This window comes from Jaculus jaculus, chromosome 9, assembly GCF_020740685.1.
Source record: "Jaculus jaculus isolate mJacJac1 chromosome 9, mJacJac1.mat.Y.cur, whole genome shotgun sequence".
NCBI lineage: Eukaryota > Metazoa > Chordata > Mammalia > Rodentia > Dipodidae > Jaculus > Jaculus jaculus.
The window spans coordinates 93,825,029-93,848,253 of record NC_059110.1 but is presented as its reverse complement, the minus strand read 5'-3'; the positions used below and the strand labels follow the sequence as shown (position 1 = coordinate 93,848,253).

General features: G+C 47.3%; 1 protein-coding gene across 5 annotated transcripts in view; it reads right to left on the bottom strand.

The window, feature by feature from the left end:
* Hnf1b (HNF1 homeobox B) overlaps positions 1-23,225 on the bottom strand; it is a 61,773-nt gene that overhangs the window by 3,862 nt on the left and 34,686 nt on the right. For 3 of the 5 annotated variants that reach the window (XM_004664548.2, XM_004664546.2, XM_045159762.1), the window contains exons 5-8: positions 20,552-20,712; positions 14,718-14,853; positions 9,234-9,428; positions 6,725-6,843 (exon numbers count right to left, since the gene is read on the bottom strand). In XM_004664548.2, coding sequence (XP_004664605.1) covers positions 6,725-6,843; positions 9,234-9,428; positions 14,718-14,853; positions 20,552-20,712 — 611 coding nt within the window. The remainder of the gene's footprint in view (positions 1-6,724; positions 6,844-9,233; positions 9,429-14,717; positions 14,854-20,551; positions 20,713-23,225) is intronic. The other 2 variants (XM_004664549.3, XM_004664547.3) reach the window with 1 other exon arrangement.

Here is a 23,225-nt window from a genome sequence, read left to right as displayed (position 1 = left end):
GGCTTAGCAGTGAAGACACTTGCCTGCAAAGCCTAAGGACCCAGGTTCCGTTCCCCAGTGCCCATGCAAGCCAGATGCACAAGGTGGCACATGCATCTGGAGTTTGTTTGCACTGGCTAGAGGCCCTGGTATGCCCACTCTCTCTCTATCTGCCTCCTTCTCTCTTTCTTTCTCTCAAATAAATAAATAAATTAGTTAAAATTTCAGAGAGGTCCCAAATAATTTAATAATGGGCCTCAGGGACAAAAACAAGAACCCAACCAACCAAACAAACAAAATTCTAGGCAGGAAAGGCCAAATGCAAAGCAAGTTGGATAGGGTCACTTTAGTCTTGGTTCCATAGAAGCCTAATGAGCAAAGGAGGGGCGGAGTGCAGATAGCTTCATCACATGGAGCCTTGTAAATCCACCACCATTTCAGGTTGGTTGCAAGGAAGGAGCTTTGACAAGGAAGGGATACACTTGCTTGATTTCTCTTTTTACAAGATGGTTCGGACTGCTGGGTAGCTAGCAGACTGTAGTGTTGCATGCAAGGACAGAAGTGGGAGTCAGGAGCCACTAATGGTGACCGACTACAGACAAGAACCATCTGAGCTTGGATTAGCGTAGCACCCATAGGAGCTGTGAGAACTGCCAGATGGAGGGTGCGCTCTGAAGGACTTCTGACTGATGCACAGGATTTAGAGGGCAGAAAGAAGAATCAATGTTTCTCACATGAACAGAGGGGAGAAGTTTTCCATGCCCTGACTTTGTCAATGAACCTTCAGTGGAAAAGACTTCCGTGGAGACACATGGCAGGTACCATCAGTGTGTGCGCTTGACCCAAGGCCATGGGCGTGGAGGAGAAGATTCAAGAGTGAGCACAGATGAGAAGAAGTCAAAGAATGAGCCTGGTTCCCCAACACTCCACTGTGCGGAAGACAACCTGCTGTGAAGGAAGGGAGGCGTGCGCCGCTGGAGGAGAATCAGAATGATGGGGTCCTCAAACCCAAGAGCAAAAGGAGCAGGCGATGAGCTACGAAAGTGACCACCGCACTCAGCAACATGGAGGGGAGAGTGAGCGGGTCTTGGTGGGATGAGAGGACAGGAGCAGTCTGCACTGGTCACAAGACAGAGGTGAAGGTGAGGGGTAGGGCACAGTTGGTGAATATAGGTGATTTTGGTTAACTTCTGTGAAGGTCACTGTAGCTCTGTGAAATTACAGTAATAATTGTAATTCCAGTTTTGCAGATGAGGGAAGAACACTCTACAGAGATTATAAATAACCTGTCCAGCAAAGCTTGGGTGCTCAACCACTAATATAAGATCATCTTCTGTCTTCTGAGTGGGGCATCGGGGAGAAACAGATGTGCTTGACCATTTACAAACCCCCTTCTCGGGCTCTGGAGACAGCAGGGTGGTCAGCAGGACTGGGTATTCCCTTGGGCCAAGCATTGAGGAAGACATATTACAAGTCATCTTGCAGTTAGTTCCTTAGAAGTACATGCTCTACCATGTTTATTGCTGCTCAATTGACAATAGCTGGGAAATGGAACCAGCCTAGATGTCCCTCAACTGATGAGTGGATAATGAAGATATGGCACCTTTATACAATGGAATTCTACTCAGCGGTAAAGAAAAATGAAGTTATGAAATTTGCAGAAAAATGGATGGACCTGGAAAGGATTATACTAAGTGAAGTAACCCAGGCCCAGAAAGCCAAGCACCACATGTTCTCTCTCATATGTGGATCCTAGCTACAGATGACTGGGCTTCTGCGTGAGAATGAAAATACTTAGTAGCAGAGGCCAGTAGGTTAAAAAGGAGACATAAAAGGAAGGGAGGAGGATACTTAATAGGTTGATATTGTATATATGTAAGTACAATGATTGTGATGTGGAGGTAATATGATGGAGAATGGAATTTCAAAGGGGAAAGTGTGGGGGGGGAGGGAATTAACATGGGATTTTTTTTTTATAATCATGGAAAATACTAATAAAAATAAAAAAAGAATTGAACCCACACTGCAAGATTAGCAAAAATAAATAAATAAAAATAAAAATGGTGTACCAACTACTTAACAAAAAAAATTATTTATTTATTTGAAAGCAGAAAGATAGAGAGGAGAGACAGACAGAGAGAATGGGCCAGGGCCTCCAGTCACTGCAAACTCCAGATGCCTGTTTGTACATCTGGCTTTATGTGGGTACTGGGGAACTGAACCTGGATCATTCGACTTTGCAGGCAAGTAGCTTAATCACTGGGTATCTCTCCGGCCTGAAGTTGGTTCTTGCAATGATCCTGAAAGAGGTATCATTACCTTCACTCTACAGGGAAGGAAACTGAAGCCTGACATAGTTCCCTGAGGTCACACCGGCTGAAGCAGAAGGTATAGAATATTGAACCTGGATCTGTCCAGCTCCCAGGCTGGCACTCCTAACCATTAGTCCATCCTTTCCCACTCTCACCCTAGTGAGGTTGGGAGGGGGTACAGCTGCAAGGGATTTACCATGAGGCTTTCCACTTCCTTCTTGTCAGCACCTTTGACTAGTGACTGCTCCGGGGGCCTCGCCTGACCTCCCTGGCCTCCCTGTAAACTAGGAAGTGAGGCTGCGGGTAGACAGAGCGGTGGAACAGGAGTCAGCTCTCAGCCTGTCTGCACTTGTTCTCACTGAGGCCAGCACTTGCTGCAGCCTTGTTTCCAGACCTGTGGGGCAGTGCTGTGCAAGGCTCAGACACCCACCCACTCCGAATGCGGCTCGCCAGCATCCAAGACTTGAGGAGGAGGAGGAGGAGGCATGCGCTCTGCAAAGGACAAATGGTAGCCGCTGCAGCAGGATTCTTGGCAGTGAAAGTCGCAGCCCGGGCTTCCTGAAATACGATCCCCACCTCCTCGAGGCCCCAGGCCAGGTCTGTTCTAACAACAGTAAGTGCTGGCATCAGACAGCTACAAGTTCACATCCTAGATTTGGCCTTCTACCTACATGACCTTGGGTTATTATTATGGGTGCTTAAAAATAGAAATAGTAAGCTTTGCACATGCCTGTGATTCCAACACAGGGCCCAGGGGTAGGGGGGCGGGGAGGGGGTGAGAAGGGAGTTGGGAAGCAGAGGCAGAAAGATCCAAAGTAGACCAGCCTGATCTACGTAGTGAGTTCCAGGCCAGCCAGTGCTGTACAATGAATCCTTATTTTTTAAAAAAAAAGTGGGGCTGGAGAGATGGCTTAGTGGTTAAGCACTTGCCTGTGAAGCATAAGAACTCCGGTTCGAGGCTCGATTTCCCCAGGACCCACGTTAGCCAGATGCACAAGGGGGCGCGTGCGTCTGGAGTTCGTTTGCAGTGCCTGGAGGCCCTGGCACGCCCATTCTCTCTGTCTCTCTCTGCTTCTTTCTCTCTCTGTCTGTAGCTCAAATAAATAAATAAAATAAAATAATTAAAAAAAAAAGTGGGGCTGGTGCTGGGGAGATGGCCCAGGGGAACCTTAGGGCTTGCTTCTCAACTAGTCTAGCCGTATCAGTGAGTTCTATGTTCACTGAGAGAAGACACCTCGGGCATGTTCAAATGCAGCCTTACATACCCAGGCACCCACACACATATGAATAGATAGATAGATACACACTCACACACACCACACATACCTACCCATGCAAAAATAATGGAGGTTCAAAAAATTACAGTTTTAAATCTATTCTCACTATTTACCCACTCATCCACCATTTACCCATTCCCATTTATTGACTATCTACCTAGAGCCTAGGCATTTGGCAAAACACAAAGGTCCTTCTGGTGGCCCCTGAATCACTTGCTATTTTCCAGGAAGGTGGGAGAAAGAGTACCTGAGTGTTAGCAGAAAGGGAGACCAGCGGTCTGGAGCCCAGGCCCTGGAGAAGGGATCTGCTTGAGAGATGGTCCTAATCTTGAGAAATGTTTCTGTCAGGACCTCCTTTTACCACACATAGAGCAGGAACTGAGGAGATGCTAAAGGAGAAGGTAGAAGGCGAGACAGTGGTCTCATACAGGACCACAGACATCCAGGAGGAGGACGGAAAGCTCCACTTTGTGTACTTTGTGTTCCAGACACTTTGACTATTTTGTGAGACAAGGTAGGATTTTTTTCCCCTATTTACAGAGGAAGCAATAGTATCATGGCAGGAAAGTCACTGCCCCAGGTCATATAAGAGGATGGCAGGATTGAAATTAGCTCAGGTCTCTAAGTTTTTTCCACTGCACACGCCTTGAAAACATCATTGTCCAGGAGGTGTCCCTGGGACCCCGGCATGGTATAGACTAGCTGCCCGGCTGAATACACACGCTGGCACATGAAATGTTCTGAGAAGGCCTGCCCAGTGGGGTTTAACGATTAAGCCCAGCCTAACGTAGTTCACCAAGGAATCTTTCTCTTCCCCTGGCCCCACTTGCCTGTGACACCTGGGCTTTGAAATCCTTCTCAGAAAACACTACATTAAACCAAAGAAAAAGTAGAAAGAAATGTCCCCAGGAACTCAGCTTGTGACTGACTCTACCTTCGGGAGAGAGTTTCACAAACTGCTCACTTCTGCCGTCAGGAGATGGCACCTTTAATTTCATTTTCTTTCATTTTTCCTTCCCCTATCTCCCTTCTCTTTTAGTTCACAGGAAGAACGTTTTCTGGTTGAAAGTTTGTACTTTGGTTTCTGACCACTAATGACAGCAAGAGCAGTAGCGAAGACTGCAGGGAGTCTGAAGATGGATGTTAGAAGACAGGTGTGCCAATGGAGAGAGTTCAGAATTCAGAGTCAAAGACCAAAACCTGGAGTCCGGGCTCCAGAGTTTTTCGCTGTGTGGCCTTAGGCAGGTCACTCTCCAGCTCTAGGTTTTAGTTCATTCCTTTGTGCTTAGATGACTGAAATTATTAAGAGAAAATTACGAGGTAATGTTCATGAGAGGTATAAACTGGAAAGTCCTTTATGAGCATATTTTTTTGAAACAGCATCTTGCTATATAGCCCAGGTTGGCCTCAAATTCTCAATCCTTCTGCCTCAGCCTCCTAAGTGCCGGCATGGGCCATCACGCCTGGCTGAATCTTTTTCTTATTAAGTATAACAATCATCTTCATCATTGCAGAAATGGGGGTCACGTCAGATTCCTGAGATGTCCCGGGACATGGGGACACTTCCCAACAGGACTAGGAAGCGGCTCATTCAGCTTCAAGGTCGACTGGCCACTCTGTCCAACAGAGGGAGAAGCCACTCAGGGGCTGGAGGCAGCATGTCAGGAAGCATCTTAAAGCAGTTTGATTAAGAGACCATTTCCTGAATTCAGAGGACTCGTTTCAACAAGCAAGCATCAAAGTCAACTTGGGAAAGACAGGAATAATTAATCAGAGCCCTGTCTAGGGCTGCCCAAGCGGCAGATGGATTGATAAACCTTTCAAAGAGGAAGGTATTCCCAAGGAGGGCTGCTGCGCCTGGCTGCTCCCCTGATTGAGATTTGTGAGCACCGATAAATGTTTTCCCTGCTCGCTACAAAGAGTGGGAAATGGTACGGGAGTCGGGAGTCGAAGGGCAAGGCAACAGGGGGTGTCTTTTAATCTTCTACTGGGTGAGAGAAGAGTGGCAAAGCAGGTCCCACACACCTCTCCGTCCACCCCCGACCCCAGGGCCCAGCTGCTTGAGCCACGTGCATGTTTAGCGCTAGACACTTAGTGTACACAGCTTCTGAGTCCTCACGATGGATGCTAGCTCGCTCATCTTGAAGATGAAATGAAAATACAGGCAGGTCAGAACCAAGAACAGGACTCCCCTGCTCTGTTACAATCTAGGGTCCAAAGAAAACCTCTCAAGCCCGCACAGGAATCTGTTTGGAAGCACACGGCTGAGGTGTGTCACTGGAAGGGCTCACGTGGAAAAAAGGCCATCAAGAGCAGTCCTGCAGAGTGACTCTGACATGAAGTTCAAGGTCACTGCCTCTTTATCTAGCAATCGATACAGGCCAAACAGTTCCCACACTACACAGACCTCTGCTACTACAAGGTCTTATTGTGTGCCTCTGGAATCCGCAGCTATGTCCAGTCATCTTGTCCCGCTCAGACATCTTGTCAGTGGCCCACGGCAGTCCAGCTGTCTGAGCTGTAGCCATGAGCCTTGTGGTTGGTTGCTGGTCATTACCTGTCCATCACCTCCTCAGGAGGTGGGGATTAGTCAGCAACTGAGCTGGTGACTAAGCCTGTGATTCCTCACTTTCAGTACACCAGGAAGTTGGTTCTAAGCTTCTCGATGAACTAACCGAGTGAAAATGTGGACCTCAGAGACTGGCAGAATTGGGTCATCGTGGGGGGGGGGCTGTCATGGGTCGTGGACTAGGAGCATCAGCCCCCAGGACCCCTGACTCACTGTTTTCTTTCTCCAGTGAGCACCTTTGCAAAACAAGTGGCTCAACAGACAACCTGACCTCCTGACCCCACCTTGGAAATACCCTTGGCATGGGTCATCAACAATCCCATTCGGGAATTTGCAGCCCAGTGCCTAACAGCTCTGTATGAACAACCATCCAGCATCAATCCTCACCAAATGCTCATGTTGGGAAGCAATAAACCTCTTTGGTCTGTGGCTCATCTGTTTTTTTTTTTTGTCCCGTGATCACAAGAATTCTTTTCAGGAGCCTTGGAAGGACAAAGCCATGACTGAGTACACACTCACCATACCTGAGTCATCTCACACACACACACACACAGACACACACACAGGCACCATCTTGCTGCCATTACCTGTTTACTGGAAGACATGTTGGTGAGTGTACTGATGCTGCTGGTATCTGTGACCACCATCGCAGATGGAAACCGGGAGGTGTGGGAATACTGGGGAGGTTCCTGCTTGTGTGCATACACTGGAGAGACACAGAGGAAGACACACTCAAGATGCATAGACACAGTTCATCCACATGCAATGCCTTAGCTCCCACTTCCCGGGACAAACGAAAGACGGTGGCGGTTTTATTTGGGAAGGCAGTGTAGTGTGGAGAAATCTTGGTTCCTTAATCAAGTTACTTAACTTTTCTTCACCTGTAAAATGGGGGCCATATCTGTTGGGGAATTAGGTGAGTTTGTGTTTAAACTACTTTGAATCACATACACAGCCTTGCACATGCTCCTGTTTCCCTGGCTCAATAAAATACTAGGTGCCTGGCATCAGCAATGACCCTTCATATGGGGTGCACTTGTTGGTCAACATGAAGTGGGTGTTCCTGCCATGACTCAAACTCCAGGTATCCCCGCAGAGTTGGAGGCTCTGTATAATTAACAATTATAATTAGCCACATGTATAATTAACTGCATAATCTTGTGTTATGCCAGTTCTCACTAAAATGATATCACAGGGCTGGAGAAATGGCTTAGCAGTTAAGCGCTTGTCTGTGAAGCCTAAGGACCCCGGTTCGAGGCTCAATTCCCCAGGACCCACGTTAGCCAGATGCACAAAGGGGCACTCGCGTCTGGAGTTCGTTTGCAGTGGCTGGAAGTCCTGGAGTGCCCGTTCTCTCACTCTCTCTCTCTCTGCCTCATTCTCTGTCTGTCACTTTCAAATAAATAAATAAAAATAAACAAAACAATTTTAAAATGATATCACAGCCTTATGACATCACTGAAATACAAAGGATAAACAACATCTCCAGGAGCATGTGACTCAAGATTTAGTTCTCCAGTACCTGTCTACCACATCTGGAACCTCATGACTCATGTTAGTTATCCATGTAGATTCCAAGTCACACAACCAACAATGAAAGCATGTGGGTGTTTGGCCCTGAAGGAGGGTCCAACCTGTTCTCAAAACACAGATCCTACCAAGAAGTCCTCTAGAAGGGAATGGGAGCGAAGGTCACTGGCTGCTAATTATTTCCTGGTGCAGGGCCCCCACTGGCTGTCTTCATGGCTGGGCAGATTTGCTGGGTCTGAGCAACCCACAGGTCATGGTGACCACTGTGTGACTGTCCCACTTAGGCCTGTGAGGCAAGTGGGTAGAGTGAGTGAGGAGCATGCTGCCTGGCTCTGGAGGAGAGGAAGCGAGGTACATGCCTCAGACTCTGCACCAAGCTGTGGGAGAGTTTAAGAAGCCACGGATATGTGATTGGAATGTGAGATGCTGCCTAGAAACCAGCTCTGCAGGCCCGAGTAGGGACCTTGCCCTGAGAAGAGAAGCCTGTTCTCCTTCAGAGACCTGCATCTTCATCTGAGGCAGCCAGGGGAGCAACTCAAATCCTTTTCACCCTCCTTAACTTCCAAGAGTCCCTTAATAAATAATCACTTGCATGTCTATAACTCTGCATGCTTATGAAATGCAGAGCAGCTCTATTTTTACTTCACTTTCATAATGACCCCCGTAAGCATACTATTTCTATTTTATGCATGAAGAAGCAGACTCGCAGTGGTTAGGTAAGCTGTCAGTGGCTACATAGCTGGCAAGTCCCAGAGCCAGGATTTAAGTCTGATTTATGACTAGTCTAGGCTGGGCACTTCCCTGGCATTCCTAAAGCAGAGAAGGCACTCATCCTTATAATTCCTCTACAAACTCAAAGGCCAGGGACTATAGCCAGATCCATCCAAAAGAGCAGAGGCCCACGGTTCAGGATGGAGGGCAGGGATAAGCATACTTAGGGGATGTGTAGGAACTGCATGTGGGAGATTCAGCACTGGGCAGAAACACTGACATTCCTTGACCTTATAGTGGGCAGATAGTGGTTTCCACCTAGCTTCATGCTTAGGTTTTTATTTGTTTTGTTTTGTTTCATTTATGGTGCTGGGGATTGGACCTAGGGGCTTACACTTATAGGTAAGTGTTCCACCACTGAGCTTTATCTGCAGCCTAAGGTTCTGAAGCACCTTGGGAACATAAGGACTCTAAGAAGATTCTTTAGTATCAGGGAGACAATCAAGATGCAAATGGCAGGGGAGCTCTGATCATTTGGTGATGGTTGCTAAGGCGAGGCCTTGGGAGAGGTGTGGTGGCAGTGCCCAGGGCTCAGAACAGAAGAAGGTAGGGACTCCGGATGAAAGGCGGGGTGTGGAATGGGAAACTGTACCATATGCTTCACATGCTCTTGCCAATGCTTCTTTGCATGTAAGCCTAAGTGATCCTCTGCAAACCTTTTGCCCCTGGGACCTTAGGGACTAGGGACAAGTCTAGAGAAGACACAGGCTGGAGAAATTGCCCTGGTTATATGGAAGGACAAATAATCAAAGCGATCCCAAGAAACTTCCCATCCCACCTTGCCCTTGTGCTTACTGTGGGAGTTCTGTAGCTGAGTGACTGCAGCCATGAAGGGCTGTTGGGCCATGTGGCTGCTGGGACTCTGCTGCATCAGGGGCTGCTGGTGAGGGCTGTGCAGCTGCTGAGAGAACTGGACGGGCTGCAGGGCCGCCAGGCTCCCGGCCACACTGTTGATGACAGGGACGCTCTGGGCTTGGGAGGTGTTGAGGCCTGTGAGAGCGAGAGGAAATGGTCAGAGGTGGTGTGGAGGTGAACTGAGGGAAATGAGCGCCAATGGTCATCCGCAGAGCCCCTGCGCCTGTCACTGGACTCGGCCTCTTACAGAAGAGATCCCATGGGAGATGACTTGGGAAGCATCTACATCTTTTGATTCCACAGGGAGCTGTGGGATGGAATCAGGCTTTAAACCACTGTGGCTGCACCCTGATGGTCTCCCAAAGTCATGCTATGACCCTCCGAATTCAGAGGCCTTTGAGGTCACCAGGGCCCTGAGAGAGCTGGCTCCATCCTTGCTAGACTGTGAGAGAGGCCTGCCCTGATGTCCTCTGATAGAGCTCAAGGTGTGTACTGTGGACATGGATTATTGCCCAGATCTGTCTTTCCAGGAGAGGGCAGCAGTGTGCACAGGCACCTGCCCTTTGATTCAACCCAAACTCTTCTCTGTTGTCCTGGGAGTGTGCCCTCTGAAGACACTCACTTAGCAGAGCGTGCAAAGACCCTGGGAGAGGTCAGGTGCCTCTGTCTCTGAAGCAGAGAGGGGAAGAAAACAGGAACTCTGCCAGTCTGTGGACTGGGAATACACCCTGTGACTGCCCAGAGCCCACAGTATCTAAAGAACCAGGTCCAGGAGGGAAGAAGCAGTAAGTTAAAGGTCTGCCATTAACAGTGACAATGGCTCTGCCCATCTTCTTGTTCTGGAGGTATAGGGAACTCTGTGGTTTGATTCCATGTCTATATCCAGAGGCTTTGTTAGGACCCCAGCCTAAGGACTGGTTCACCTGGTCTCCATGTTCTAGCTGCTACCTGGTGGAACTCTGGGGAGGATGAAGGGCTGGTGTGGAAAGAGGAGGATCAGGAGAGAAGACATCCCAACCTCTTTCCTGGGGCAGCCAAGGTTCCTGAGCAAGCTTTCTGGAAAGGCGGGGGAAGAGTGGGGTGAATAGAGAGAACTGTTGTAGGTAAATGTGGGAGAGCCACCCAGAGAGGCTTTCCTGAAAGGAAAGAGGGTTTTACAAACAGGACTGTGGGAAGTCCTCAAAAGAGCGAGCACAAAGTCCTCAACAATTACCTAGCCGGTGCTTCAGCTGAGTCTGAGACCAGAAACCTAACAGGTGAGACCCTTGAGCAAAAAGGAAGGGGAGATGGCCTCTTTTGTGGGTCCTCTGAGTGAAGGCTGGGGCACCCTCTGATCACCCACACAATATCACTAGACCCAGTTCCCTGTGGAGCTCAGCTTCTCCCCAAATCTGTCTCCCACCCAGTATCCTTGCCCACTTTCCACCTCTCACTTAAAACCTCCTCCTCATCAGCCCTGTGGATTTTGTTTTTCTGAGTTCGTGCCCACTACTCCATGTGGGAAATTCCTGTCCAGGAAAGAGCATTAAAACCCAAACATCAGTAAATCCAGAGTTGTATGCCATTTGAGGGCACAGTTCTGAAACCTGCCGAGCTTTAGAGCCATCATTTCTTTAAGAAATATACATTCCTGGACCTTGCCCAAGACTTACTGAGTCAGAACCCTACTGGGTGGGGCCTAAGAATCTTATTTTCAACAGACTGTGGTCCTGATGTGCCTCCGTTCCAGGACTGAGAACCTCTGATGTCATTCTGGCTGCAGCAGTGTGTGACTTCTATGGCCTTTTTTGCCCATTTTCTCAGCATGGGATCCAGCTTAAGAAGCACCTCATGGATGCAGGCCAGCAGATATTTAGAAAGCGAGGACTTGGCACCGACGAGTCATTTAGCCGAAGCCCTGTGGTCCTGAGGCCTCTGTGTGCCGCTACATGAGGATGCCTGAAACCCGCTCCTCATCTCTAGGGCTAGGGCCCTGCTCAGCCGGGTTTCCTGTTATTTTCACCCTTCCCCAGGCTCTGTCTGCCTCAGCGTGCTCATACACATGCTCCTAAGGTCAGTGTGCACACCCACTGCAGGAGACGCTGTGAGGAGGAAGAAATGCGTGGGTGCAAGTGAATAAAAAAGAACAAACTTGGAAAATGTGGAACGACTCTAGGGAGCCTTTTAGCTCAGAAAGTATCTACAGTACCATATATGCGTATGTCAGTCCAAGCTTGGATTAGGAAGAAAAAAAGTGGGGCAATTTGAGAATCATTTTGGTTGAAGAAATAGGGGAGTAGGTATATGATGCATAGGCCTCTTTCTTTTTCATTTTTTTTTTAATGGGGGGGGAGGATTGGCATGCTAGGGCCTCCAGCTACTGCAACTGAACTCCAGACGTGTGAGCCACTTTGTGTGCATGTGCGGCTTTGACTTACACCACCTTATGCGTCTGGCTTACGTGGGATCTGGAGAGTCAAACATGGGTCCTCAGACTTTGCAGGCAAGTGCCTTATCTGCTCAGCCATCTCTCCAGTCCTCTTTTTAGTTTTTTTTTCCTTGATTTTTTTCAAGGTAGGGTTTTGCTCTACCCAGGCTGACCTGGAATTCACTTTAGTTTCAGGGTGGCCTCGAACTCATGGCGATCCTCCTACCACTGCCTCCCATGTGCTGGGATTAAAAGCATGTGCCACCATGCCCGGCTTAGGTTTTTTTGAGATTGGATCTTACTATGCAGTCCAGGTTGGTCTTGAACCCCAGCCTAGCCTTAAACTTGCAATCTTATTACTTCAGCCTTAGTATTCATCTTGTAAGTGTGCCACTATGCCTGGCCCCATAGACCTTTTTTTTCTTTTCTATTTATGAGAGAAAGAGAGAGAGAGAGAACTGGCACACCAGGGCCTTAGCTACTGTAAACAAACTCCAGATGCATGTGCCACCTTGTGCGCATGTGCCACTTACGTGCACACATCACCTTGCATATCTGGCTCATGTGGGTTCTGGGGAGTCAAACCTGGGCTCTTAGGCTTTGCAGGCAAGTGCCTTAATTGCTAAGCCATCTCTCTAGTCCCCCCCACCCCAGGACTTTTAATAAAATTTTTTAGAAGGTAAACAAGCTTATTTTAGGCACCTTATCTTATTTTCCATCCAAATTCTGTATTAGTTTGGTCACCATAGTCCATGTAGCAGAAGGTCCAGTTAAATGTCAGCAAATCTAAAATAACTTTGAGTCTTCCAAAGGCTTCCTGTTTTAAAAAGTGCATGTGTTGAGCTGGGCTTGGTGGCTCACGCCTTTAATCCCAGCACTCGGGAGGCAGAGGTAGGAGGATTGCCGTGAGTTCGAGGCCAACCTGAGACTCTATAGTGAATTCCAGGTCAGCCTGGGCTAGAGTGAGACCCTACCTCAAAAACCCAAAAAATGTTTTTTAAAAAGTGCATGTGCATGCGTGTGCATATCAATGTAATGTATGTGTGTGTTATAGCCAGAAGACAACCTTAGATATCCACCCAGCTTTGAGAGAAACTCACTCATTGGTGTGGAGCTTGCAGATCAGGCTAGAGTAGGTGGTCGGGGAGTTCTAAGGATATGCTTATGTCCCTGCTCCCCCAAATAGATTACAAATACACGCCATCATGCCCAGGATTTTTACGTGGATTGTGGGGATTGAACTCAGGTCTTCATTCTTTCAAGACAAGTACTGACTAACATCTCTCTCCAGGCTCAAAGGTTTTTTTTTTTTTTTTTTTTTTTTTAGGTAGGGTCTCGCCCTAGCTCTGACTGATCTGGAATTCACTCTGTAGTCTCAGGGTGTCCTCAAACTCACTGTAATCATCCTACCCCTGCCTCCTGAGTGTTGGGATTAAAGGCATGCATTACCACGCCCGGCCCAAAGGTTTCTTTACTCCCATTTCCCTTCTGCAAAAATAAATGCAGGCTGTGGTGATTTCCCAACAGCTAAGGACAGGATAAGAGCCACACTAAGTTACTAAATAAATTTGCATGCCTTCAATCATCCAATCCCTGCTCTGCCCTTAAGGGACTCATAAATCATTCTTTTCTGAAGTAATCCCAGTTCCTCCCCTTGCTTGAGCTGATTTGGGAAGGGGGAGTGAAATCAAAATACAGGAATGAAACAAAGATGTAAAAGACACGGGGAAGAAGAGGACCATGGGGCAACACAAGATTGAAAAGACAATGACTGGTGTGCCATCCTTTAGGACACTCCTGAGTCATCTCAGGAAGATTTCCAAATGTCACAATGACTGTTCTGAGAAACTGTGACTTGGCACTTGGCCTGAGCTGCCACGTGGAGCTGAAGATACACTGAATATGAAAACTCTCAGAGAGACCTCCATCATCACAGCCTGCCTCACCTGTGCCAGCCTTCCCATGGCTGGGAACGGCCCACCTGTGACAGGTGAGGCTGGAGTAGGTGGCCAGGGAGTTCCAAGGATCTTACCTCCCTGTTCACCCACTGCAGGAGACATCAAGCCCTGATGGTTGGAGAACAGGAGCTTCATGGGGCTAGAGGAATCTCACCCATCTCCTATCTTCAGGCATGTGTTAACCTAGCTCTCCTGGAAGTTTTAAAGCTTGGACCCTCTGGCCATTCCCCTCCAGTCTTCTCTACGTATTTTCACCACCAACCCAGCAGGGCTCATCTATGGCATACAATTCAATGTTAGACAGAAGCCTGTCATGTTTTGTCCCATGTTCATCAACACAAAGAACCTTCTGGAAAATCTGCCACATGCTCATGGAACAATAGAATGAACACATGGATCCGGACATGGTGACACACACCTTTAATCCCAACACTCGGGAGGCAGAGGTAGAGGGTCGCAGTAAGTCTGAGGCCAGCCTGAGACTACATAGTGAATTCCAGGTTAGCCTGGGCTAGAGGGAGACCCTACCTTGAAAAACAAAACAAAACAAAACAAAAATGAACACACGGGCAAAAGCATCAGTTACATACTATGCCCACTCATGCTTCGTAGATTTACAAACATGTCTGTATTCACTGTCACTGGACAGCTTACACAAGCCGCTCTCTAGAACCCTGTACAGCTCAGTGATTTGACCTGGGCTGTGTAGCTAGTAAACTGTAACCAGGATCCAAATCCATTCTAAGATTTTCCTCTTGTTTAAGGGTAAACAGTCTAAACACTGCAGAGGAAAGCAAGATCTAAAGAAGTTAAATCAAATCCATGGGTGGGCAAGGTATGATGGTGCAGGCCTGTAGTCTCAGCACTGGGAAGGGAGAGGTAGGAAGATCACCACAAGTTCAAGGCCAGCCTGGTGTACATAGTGAGATCTTGTGTCACTTCCCAGCCTCCCCTCGCAAACCCCTACAGGTGCAAAGGGTCCTTTTTTCTCTTACCATGCTCACTTGCTTCTCATGCCCCTCCCTGTCCCCAAGTTTGCTCACAGAGAAAGGAACTTACTTTGTGCAATGGCCATGACTCCAGACAGGGGCGTCATGATGAGGTTTGGAGATTGCTGGGGATTGTGGTGGGAGAGGCTGTGGATATTCGTCAAGGTGCTGACTGGGGGCAAACCTCCTCCTGAGACTGACAACTGCTGAAGAGGAAAAAACAAGAGCAGCGTGAGTGGGATGGAAATGCAAAAGAAGTTTCTAGAACAGTATGTCTTAGCAATTCCTTGGCACCCATTCATTCATTCATTCATTAGTTCACTCAACAACAACTAGTGATCACCTACTGTGGGACAGACCCTGTGCTGGGTGCGGTAAGAAACACAGGGCTCTGCCTTCATGGCAGTGCTTGTACCTGCTGATTACCTGTGCATTGCCAGCCTGCTTCAGAAACTCCTCTATTCACGTATATGATGCGATTTCACTCACTATTCCAGTGCCCTCTGCCCTGCTTTCTGTCTTCTGGATTATTTGCGCTACATACACACGATTGCTGAAAGACTGAGGAAACGCCCCAGGATTCCCCAGAGAGAGTAGATTAGGGACTAGGAAGGTGGGCAGAACAGCTATCACTGAGCCCTGCTCAGGCACTGGCTCACAGACCCCCACCAATATGCCAAGAGGTAGAAACCTTCATCATTCCCATTTCCCAGATAAAACCCTGAAGTCCAGAGTGGATATGTATCCTGCCTAAGACCCTGAAACCAGTAAACCAGTAAACCAGGTCAGTCTGATCCTAGAATTCAAGGTCTTATCTGTTGTAGAGGGCACCCCTCTCCTCTCCCCATACTAATTAAATAATGACTAAGGATTGGGGAATTGAGACAGTCTTTGATTTATCTACTTTACATTACAAATTTTCCTCCCTCCCTCTCCCTTTCTCCCCCTTTTTGTTGAGGAGCTGGTAATGCAGTGACAAAACTGCTAAACAAGCCCCATTTCTGCATCATCATTACATCTTAATGATAGAGTCACAGGGAAAAGCAACTGATTCTTTTGGATTTATTTTGCTCATGACTGCTGAGTTGAATCCTTTTATTTATTCCTACAAATCTTTCCCCTCTTTAAAAAATATTTTTTCCAAGAGTATAATAATATTTTAAGCATCAAATGCTAATGGGCTCATCTTTGCTTGAACAAATATGCCTATATATCCACTAATTAGTACTTTTTGAATAGGATTAAATAATAACTACTGTAATAGATGTGCTAGTTTTGATTCTCATATTATCAGAACTCTTTCTTTAAAAAATATTTTTACTTCATTTGCAAGCTGAGAGAGAGAGAGAGAAAATGAATGAATGAATGAGATGACAGAGAGGGAATGGGCAGGCCAGGGCCTCTTGCCACTGCCAAAGAACTCCAGGTGGGTGTGCCAGTTTGTATAACTGGCTTTATGGGAGTACTAGGGAATTAAACCTGGACTGTCAGGCTTTGTAAACAAGTGTCTTTAACCTTTCAGCCATCTCTCCAGCCCAATCAAACTATTTTTTTCTTCAAATTTTATTAACACTTTCCATGATTATAAAAAATATCCCATGGTAATACCCTCCCTCCTCCCATTTTCCCCTTTGAAATTCCATTCTCCATCATATCCCCTCCCCCAGTCAAATTATTTCTAATGCTTTTCCATTTACTATAATTATAATGGAGCTGCCAGTTTTATATATATACAATTTTGTGGGGGCGGTTGAGGTAGGGTCTCACTCTAGCCTAGGCTGACCTGGAATTCACTATGTAGTCTCAGGCTGGCCTTGAACTCATGGCGATCCTCCTACCTCTGCCTCCCAAGTGCTGGGATTAAATATGCGTTCCACCATGCCTAGCCACACTTTTTTCATAATAAAATAGCTCACTATTCACAATTTTAAAATATAAGGCCTCTCTTGGCTCACTCTAAACAAACCCAAACCATGTTGAGAACATCAGGAGCCCTGAGAGGTGATGTAGACTTAGGGTCCACTGTTGGCTCCTACTTCCATGTCTCTACTTCCCACATTGTAGGTCTCACACTAGTGCCTAGTAAATGCTATTTCCTCTCTGTCCTTCTGTTTAGCACCATTGTTTTCAAGGTTAACTTGAAGAATGAAAAGAAAGAAAGAAAGAAAGACAGAGAGAGAGAGAGGAAGGAGGAGGGAAGGAGGGGGAAGAAAGAAGGAAGAAAGAGAAAGACCAAAAGGTTTGTTTGTGTTTTTAAAATGGGCATCAAGAAATGAGTTGGAAGTCACATGGCCAAGAAGGAATTCTGACCACATCAAACAAGAGAGAACCAGCCTGTTTGCTGGACTTGTTTTTCAAAATGTCAGAGTCATAAAAAAAAAATCTATGACCTGCCCCAGGACCAAATCCCTTGGGTAATATGGTCTTTTGGAGAAAGCCAACAAAGCTCAGGCCAGTAAGACGGTATTTCAACATTTGGTTTTGATGGTGCAACAGAAATGTGGCCGCCAGTGATAAAAATGACTGAAATGTATACAGCAGTAGTATGTGTAAATTGCTTTCATGAATGTCCTCAGTCCACAGTGACAATGACACAAACAGGGCAGACATTCTTGTCCCTTTATTACCCACTAAGAAACTGACCCTCGGAGATGCACAGATGAGCTTAGGTGTAAGGTCACCTGTCTAGTACGTGAGGAAGCCTGAATTCAACTCAAGCATCACTGTTTCAATTCTAGCCACTTACTGTGTTGGCAGCCTTGCTCAGGTGACTGCCCATTCTAAGACGTAAGCACTATTTTCCATTCGCCTCCAGGATGTATAGAAACCAGAGAGTTAGCCAGGTGTGGTAGCGTGCTTGGGGGATTGCTGTGAGTTCATGGACAGCCTAAGGCTACAGAGTGAGTCCCAGGGCAGCCTGGGTTAGAGTGAGACCCTGCCTTGACACAAACAAAAAGAAACCAAAGTTTCTAAAGATACCATAGTCCCTTATACTATAATTTGAAGAGCTTGGATTATATAATGCTTTTTTGCTATGCCCATTCATATGCCCATAATCTATGAGGTTGGTACTATCATTCCTATCTTGCAGAGGAGAAACCTGAAATTTAGAGAAGTTGGGGCTGGAGAGATGGCTTAGTGGTTAAGGTGCTTGCCTGGGAAGCCTAAGGATCCAGGTTCAATTCCCCAGTACCCATGTAAGCCAGTTACACAAGGTGGTGCATGCATCTGGAGTTTGTCTACAGTGGCAGGAGGACTTGGCATGCCCATATTCTCTCTGTCTCTCTCAAATAAATAATTTTCAAAGAAATGTACCCAAGTGTTAGCATCAGGGTTGAAAACAGTCAGCCTCCAAGGCCTGACGCTACTGGAAAAGTATTCTGTATGAGTATTTGTCTTAATTAGCATACACAGATTGCAACCTAACACTGAACATACCACTTTTGACATGGAGGTGTGGGGTGGGCCAACAGTGTAACACAGAGCTCCCAGGTAATGATGTGCTAAAAATTTACAAAGGCATGTGCTACTGAAAGTTAGCATACAGAGACTATCATTTGCAGGACAGGGCTGGCTCCCCCCTCCCCCCTCCCCCGCCAAACTGTACTAGAAGCAATTCTCACAATAATATTATGGCACAGGCTTCATTGCTTTCCATTTTACAGGTGAAAAAAACTGAGGCTAAGCCATTCTTTCACCCTACTGCTGGTAAATAACAGAGCCAAGACTTGGGGACATTCCTGTTCTTTTTGAGCCATACACCACACTTGACTTAGGGTGTCTGGGTGGCGGCGGGGGAGGGGGGGCAAGATCTGTGATGCACTTGTTATATATTAACAGACAGCAGACTCTTGAATTTGGGCATCCAGTGATAATGACTTAACACATGAGGCAAGGTGTTGGAGACAAGTGAAAAGCTACTCTCTGCAAACAGGCTTCCAGATGTTTGCTAACGTTGAGATGTGCTGTCCTGGTCAATCATCAATCCCATAATATATTGCCCCTCTAGGGCACTGCAAAGGAAGAGCATGTCCGCAGGTTCCACGGGGAGCAAGCAGCCTGGGCAGCTTGCCTCTTGGAAGGAATAGTAGACCTCAAAGGGAACCAGCAAGGATGCTTAACAGTGAGAGCTGAGACTCGGAACTTAATTTTATCTCATTTTTGTAGTGGTAGCAGCCTTGTGCATGCTAGACAAGCTCTCTATCACCAAGCTGCATGCCCAAATGAAGAGCTCGGAGTGTTTTTTTTTTTTAACATTTTCATTATGAATTGCATTTTGATCAAATATCCCCCAAGTCCCACTTCACACCTTCTTCTTAGGCGGGGCATTTTTACTCCACTGAGAAGGCCTTCTTTTCTAGGGAAGTCAGGGTTATGCTTAACTCAAATGTGTTTGGGTTTCAATGTGTGACTCTTTTCTTTTTCTTTGTATTTATTCTCTTTTTCAATGTGTGACTTAAATCATAATGACTTGTGTCTGCCTCTTACAAGGTAGCTGACACAAACTGGTCTTAGACAAGAAGGATCTCACTTAAGGAATGGCAGAGGGGGCACACAAAGGGTTGCAAAATGCCTTCACCAGGGTGCCCTCTCATTTCTATTTGCAAAGACCCCCACCAGGGAGACCATCCCGGGTCTGAGGCCAGCGCTCCTCACAGCAACAACACTTTGTTTTCCCTTTAGGGAGTTGGGGACTGGATCACCTGTGACTCACTGTTCCTGTGTTGCCTACACAGCTCATATGTCAAGGTCCTAAAATGGCATCTGCTCCCCGCGGCCCTCCCCCTACTCTGGCCCCCACTGGTCTTGGGGTCAGACACCTTTCGGGAATGTGTGCAGCCCCACCTTCGGCGTGGAAGTCAGGAGCCCGCAGCCGCTCCCTCCCCAGAAACGGAGCATGACCTAGAGCATAAAGTTTTCCATTTCCTTCCTCACTGGTGTCGAAATACTTCTGTTGTCTCACAAGCCTTCTCCTTGCCCTTGTGTTGTTAAGGCATCAGAACCTTGACGATTCAAGTGAGCCATTCCTTAGCCGGTGGGCTAACCCTCCATCTGGGTGTGAGCTGTGGTTTATGGGAAGAGAAAACTCTGAGAATGACACTGATATTAATAATTGATGAGTGGTAGTAACAGCACCACGATTCATGAAATATTTACCGTGGCAAACATAGCTGAGTATTTCACACACACTGTCACAGTATTACTGTGGCCCGCATTTTATATGAGGAAAAGAGACCCAAGGTCATTGAGGAAACTGTACCAAGGCTATCCACCATCAAGGACAGAAGCTGGGATTTGGGTGTTGGTCATTGTACTTTCAAAGTCGGCATGTGTCACTCCAGGTACCTCCCCACCCTGCCTGCCATTTTGTTCCATTTCCACGTCCTTTCCTCTGTTCAGGAAGCTTGTCCCCCCCCCTGCCCCCCCCCCCCCCCCCCCCGCCCGCAGCCACCGGCTGATACCATCCTCATCGGTGCCAAGGGGCTGCTAAAGGGGGAGGCTTGTTTCAAAGTGGACTGCTTTCTGGGTGTTTTTTTTTTTTTTTTTTAATACCAACTGGTTTTGGAGGCCTTGGAGGGGAGGGATGAATGAACATTTTATCAACACAAATGTCATTGGCAGCCCCAAAACAAACAGCGTCCCACCCGGCTTGCGTCTTTATGGAGGCATTCAATCAATAAAATGAGAGCAGAGCTCTGTCAGATTTATTGGCTGGGTTCAAACTGAACACCTCTTCCACCCGCCGAAGGCTGGGTCAGCAGCCTACCTTTCCGTTCCAGCTCCCCATTTTCCCTGGTGGGCCTACAATGCTTCATTGTTCCGGGCAGGCCTTGTGAGAAGTTGTGTTTGTTTTGCCTCTTATCTTATCAGCGTCAAGAGCTACAATGGCCCAGGTGTACTCACCATTTTACCATCAGGTGAGAGGAGACTGTGGCTCGGGTCCAGGCTGGCCGGGGAGACTTGCTGTAAAACCGACTGGCTGGTCACCATGGCGCTGTTGCCATGGTGACTGATTGTTGAAGAGGAAGTGACCTCATTGTTTCCCTGCTGACTGTAGCGCACACCTGAAAAACACCAGAAAACGTTCGTGTCACCAGGGTCCCTGAACACTGACTCAGAGCTCCTTGTTTTCAAGGGTGAATGACAAGAAAAAAAAAAAGTTCCCTTCCCCCGTCCACACACAAGAAGCATCGCTGTCTTTCTCTGAGATCAAGGGTAGCCTGGCCTCTAATTGTGGAATGTAAGCTTGTTGAGGGGGAAACATTTTGATCCCGGGGTATCCAACCTGTGGTCCACTGGCCATGTGCATCCTGGCATAGCTATGCATGTGCTCCCCGCAAAAAATCTGAAAATTGGCTGGGCATGGTGGCCCAGGATTTAATCCCAGCACTTGAGAGGTCAAGGTAGGAGGGTTGCTCTGAGGCCAGCCTGAGACTACACAGTGAATTCCAGGTCAGCCTGGGTTAGAAAGAGACCTTACCTCAAAAAACCAAAAGAAGGAGGTGGTAGGGGGGCTGGAAAGGTACCTTAGTGGTTAAGATGCTTGTCTGCAAAACCAAAGGACTCAGGTTCAATTCCTCAGGACTCACATAAGACAGATGCACAAGGAGGCACATGCATCTGGAGTTCATTTGCAGCGGCCAAAGGCCCTGGCAGTCCCATTCTCTCTCACCCTTTCTCTCTCTCTCTTAAATAAATAAATAAAAATAAAATACAAAAAAAATTGAAAGTTGTGTGGTCCTTGGGTTTGAACTGTGTAGATGACAATGTCATGTTGCAATGTTATGCTAAATAAATGTATAATGCTTTCATATGTAATTCTTCTTTGTATCCTCAGTGTTTTGGCACTTGGTAGTCCCTCAGCCAACTGTTGGATGGATGATGGATTCTGTTTGGTATGACTTCCTAGTTCTTTTAGGATGCTATTACAGGCTGAGACTGGCCTTTTCTTTCTGGTTGCCTTATTTCTTTTATTCTTCCAAAGCCTTCTTAGAAATGCTTGCCTGGCATCTCTTGGCTATGTGCAGCTAAGAAGCACATAGGTCGACCACTTGACACAGAATTGACCCTTGTCCAGTAACCCTTTAGAAAGCCATGGCTTAGGCATCATCTCTGGGTACCACTTTTTGGCCAAGCCCTAGAGGCCAGGGACACAGAGTGAGTGGGAAGGGATGGGGCATCAGGTAGTAGCCCCTGGCTCTACAGCTTACATTCCTCTGATGGAATCTGAGGTCCCATTTGGCTGATTGCCAGGGTGCAGGAGAAGGGTGTCTGCCCGGAGGTGAGGCAGGCAGACAGACAGGCAGAATGTGAATGCTTTCTGAAGCACTTGCAGTTTGGTCTGCAAGGGAGGGGAGAACCACACATGTTCACAGCCTCACTGCTCTGACCCTGCCCCTTGCTTAGGAATCTAAGAGGAGGGCTGCTCTCAGGGAAAGGGAATGAACGCGCTGGTCAGAGACTACTGGAGGACATGGAGGAGCAAAGAAACTGGGGCCAGCGGGCAGAAAAATAACCCTGCTTGAGACACCCATGACATAGCCAAGATTGGACACATCTCACCTGCAAAGTCTCACCCTGGGCAGTGATTTGGATTGGAAAGAAAGGTTTGTGGGTGGGGCATGGGGTTTTCCGTCCTGCAGGAGAGAGCGGCTAGATGTTCCAGGCCTAGGATCATCTGGAGAAGCCGGCCAGTTCTTTGGTTGTGCTCTTTTGCCCAGCTTTCCAGACTGAGACAACCCTGTGTATCAGTTCTATTGCTGTTTTCCCCTGCCCTGTCTGCTTACCCACCTCAGCCCAAGCATCCAGGGGAGATTACCAAGTCCCCTCTGGAGCCCGTGGTCAACAGACTCCCATTCCACAAGCTGAAGCCTTCCAAGAAGAGATTCAGGAGAAATTTTCCAAGATCCGCTTAATGACTTCGTCTAAGGCTGATACAACCCAGAGCCCAAGAGGACTAGGGAGCAACCAGGTGCTAAAGCAGAGCTCTAATCTTCAGAGCAGGCTGTCTGCCCATGACATGGTTTGATGCAGGTTCTACAGGCTTGTGTGTGGGTGTGTGCACATGGGTGGCCATGCACGCACTATGTGCATGGGTAGAGGCCATAGGACAATTTTGATTGTTGTTTTTTAGACATTGTCTTATCATTATTTTTTTTTTGAGACAGAGTCTCTCACTGGTCTGGAATCTGTCTAATTAGGCTAGACTAGCTGGCCCATGCTCCTTGGAGATCTGCCTGTCTCAGTCTCCCCAGCACTGGGATTACAAGTGTGCACCACCACACTTGACTTTGTTTTTAAAAATGTTTTTATTTATTTATTTGAGAGAGAGAGAAAGCAAGTGAAAGAAAGAGAGAGAGAGAGAATGGATGTTCCAGGATCTCTAGCCACTGCAAACTAACTCCAAACACATGTGCCACCTTGTGCATCTGGCTTACGTGGGTCCTGGGGAATCTAACCTAGGTCCTCAGGCTCCACAGGCAAGCTTATTAAGTGCTAAGTCATCTCTCCAGCCCTGTTTTCTTCTTCTTTTTTTTTAACCTGGGTTCTGGGGATCAAATTCAGGTTCTCATGCTTG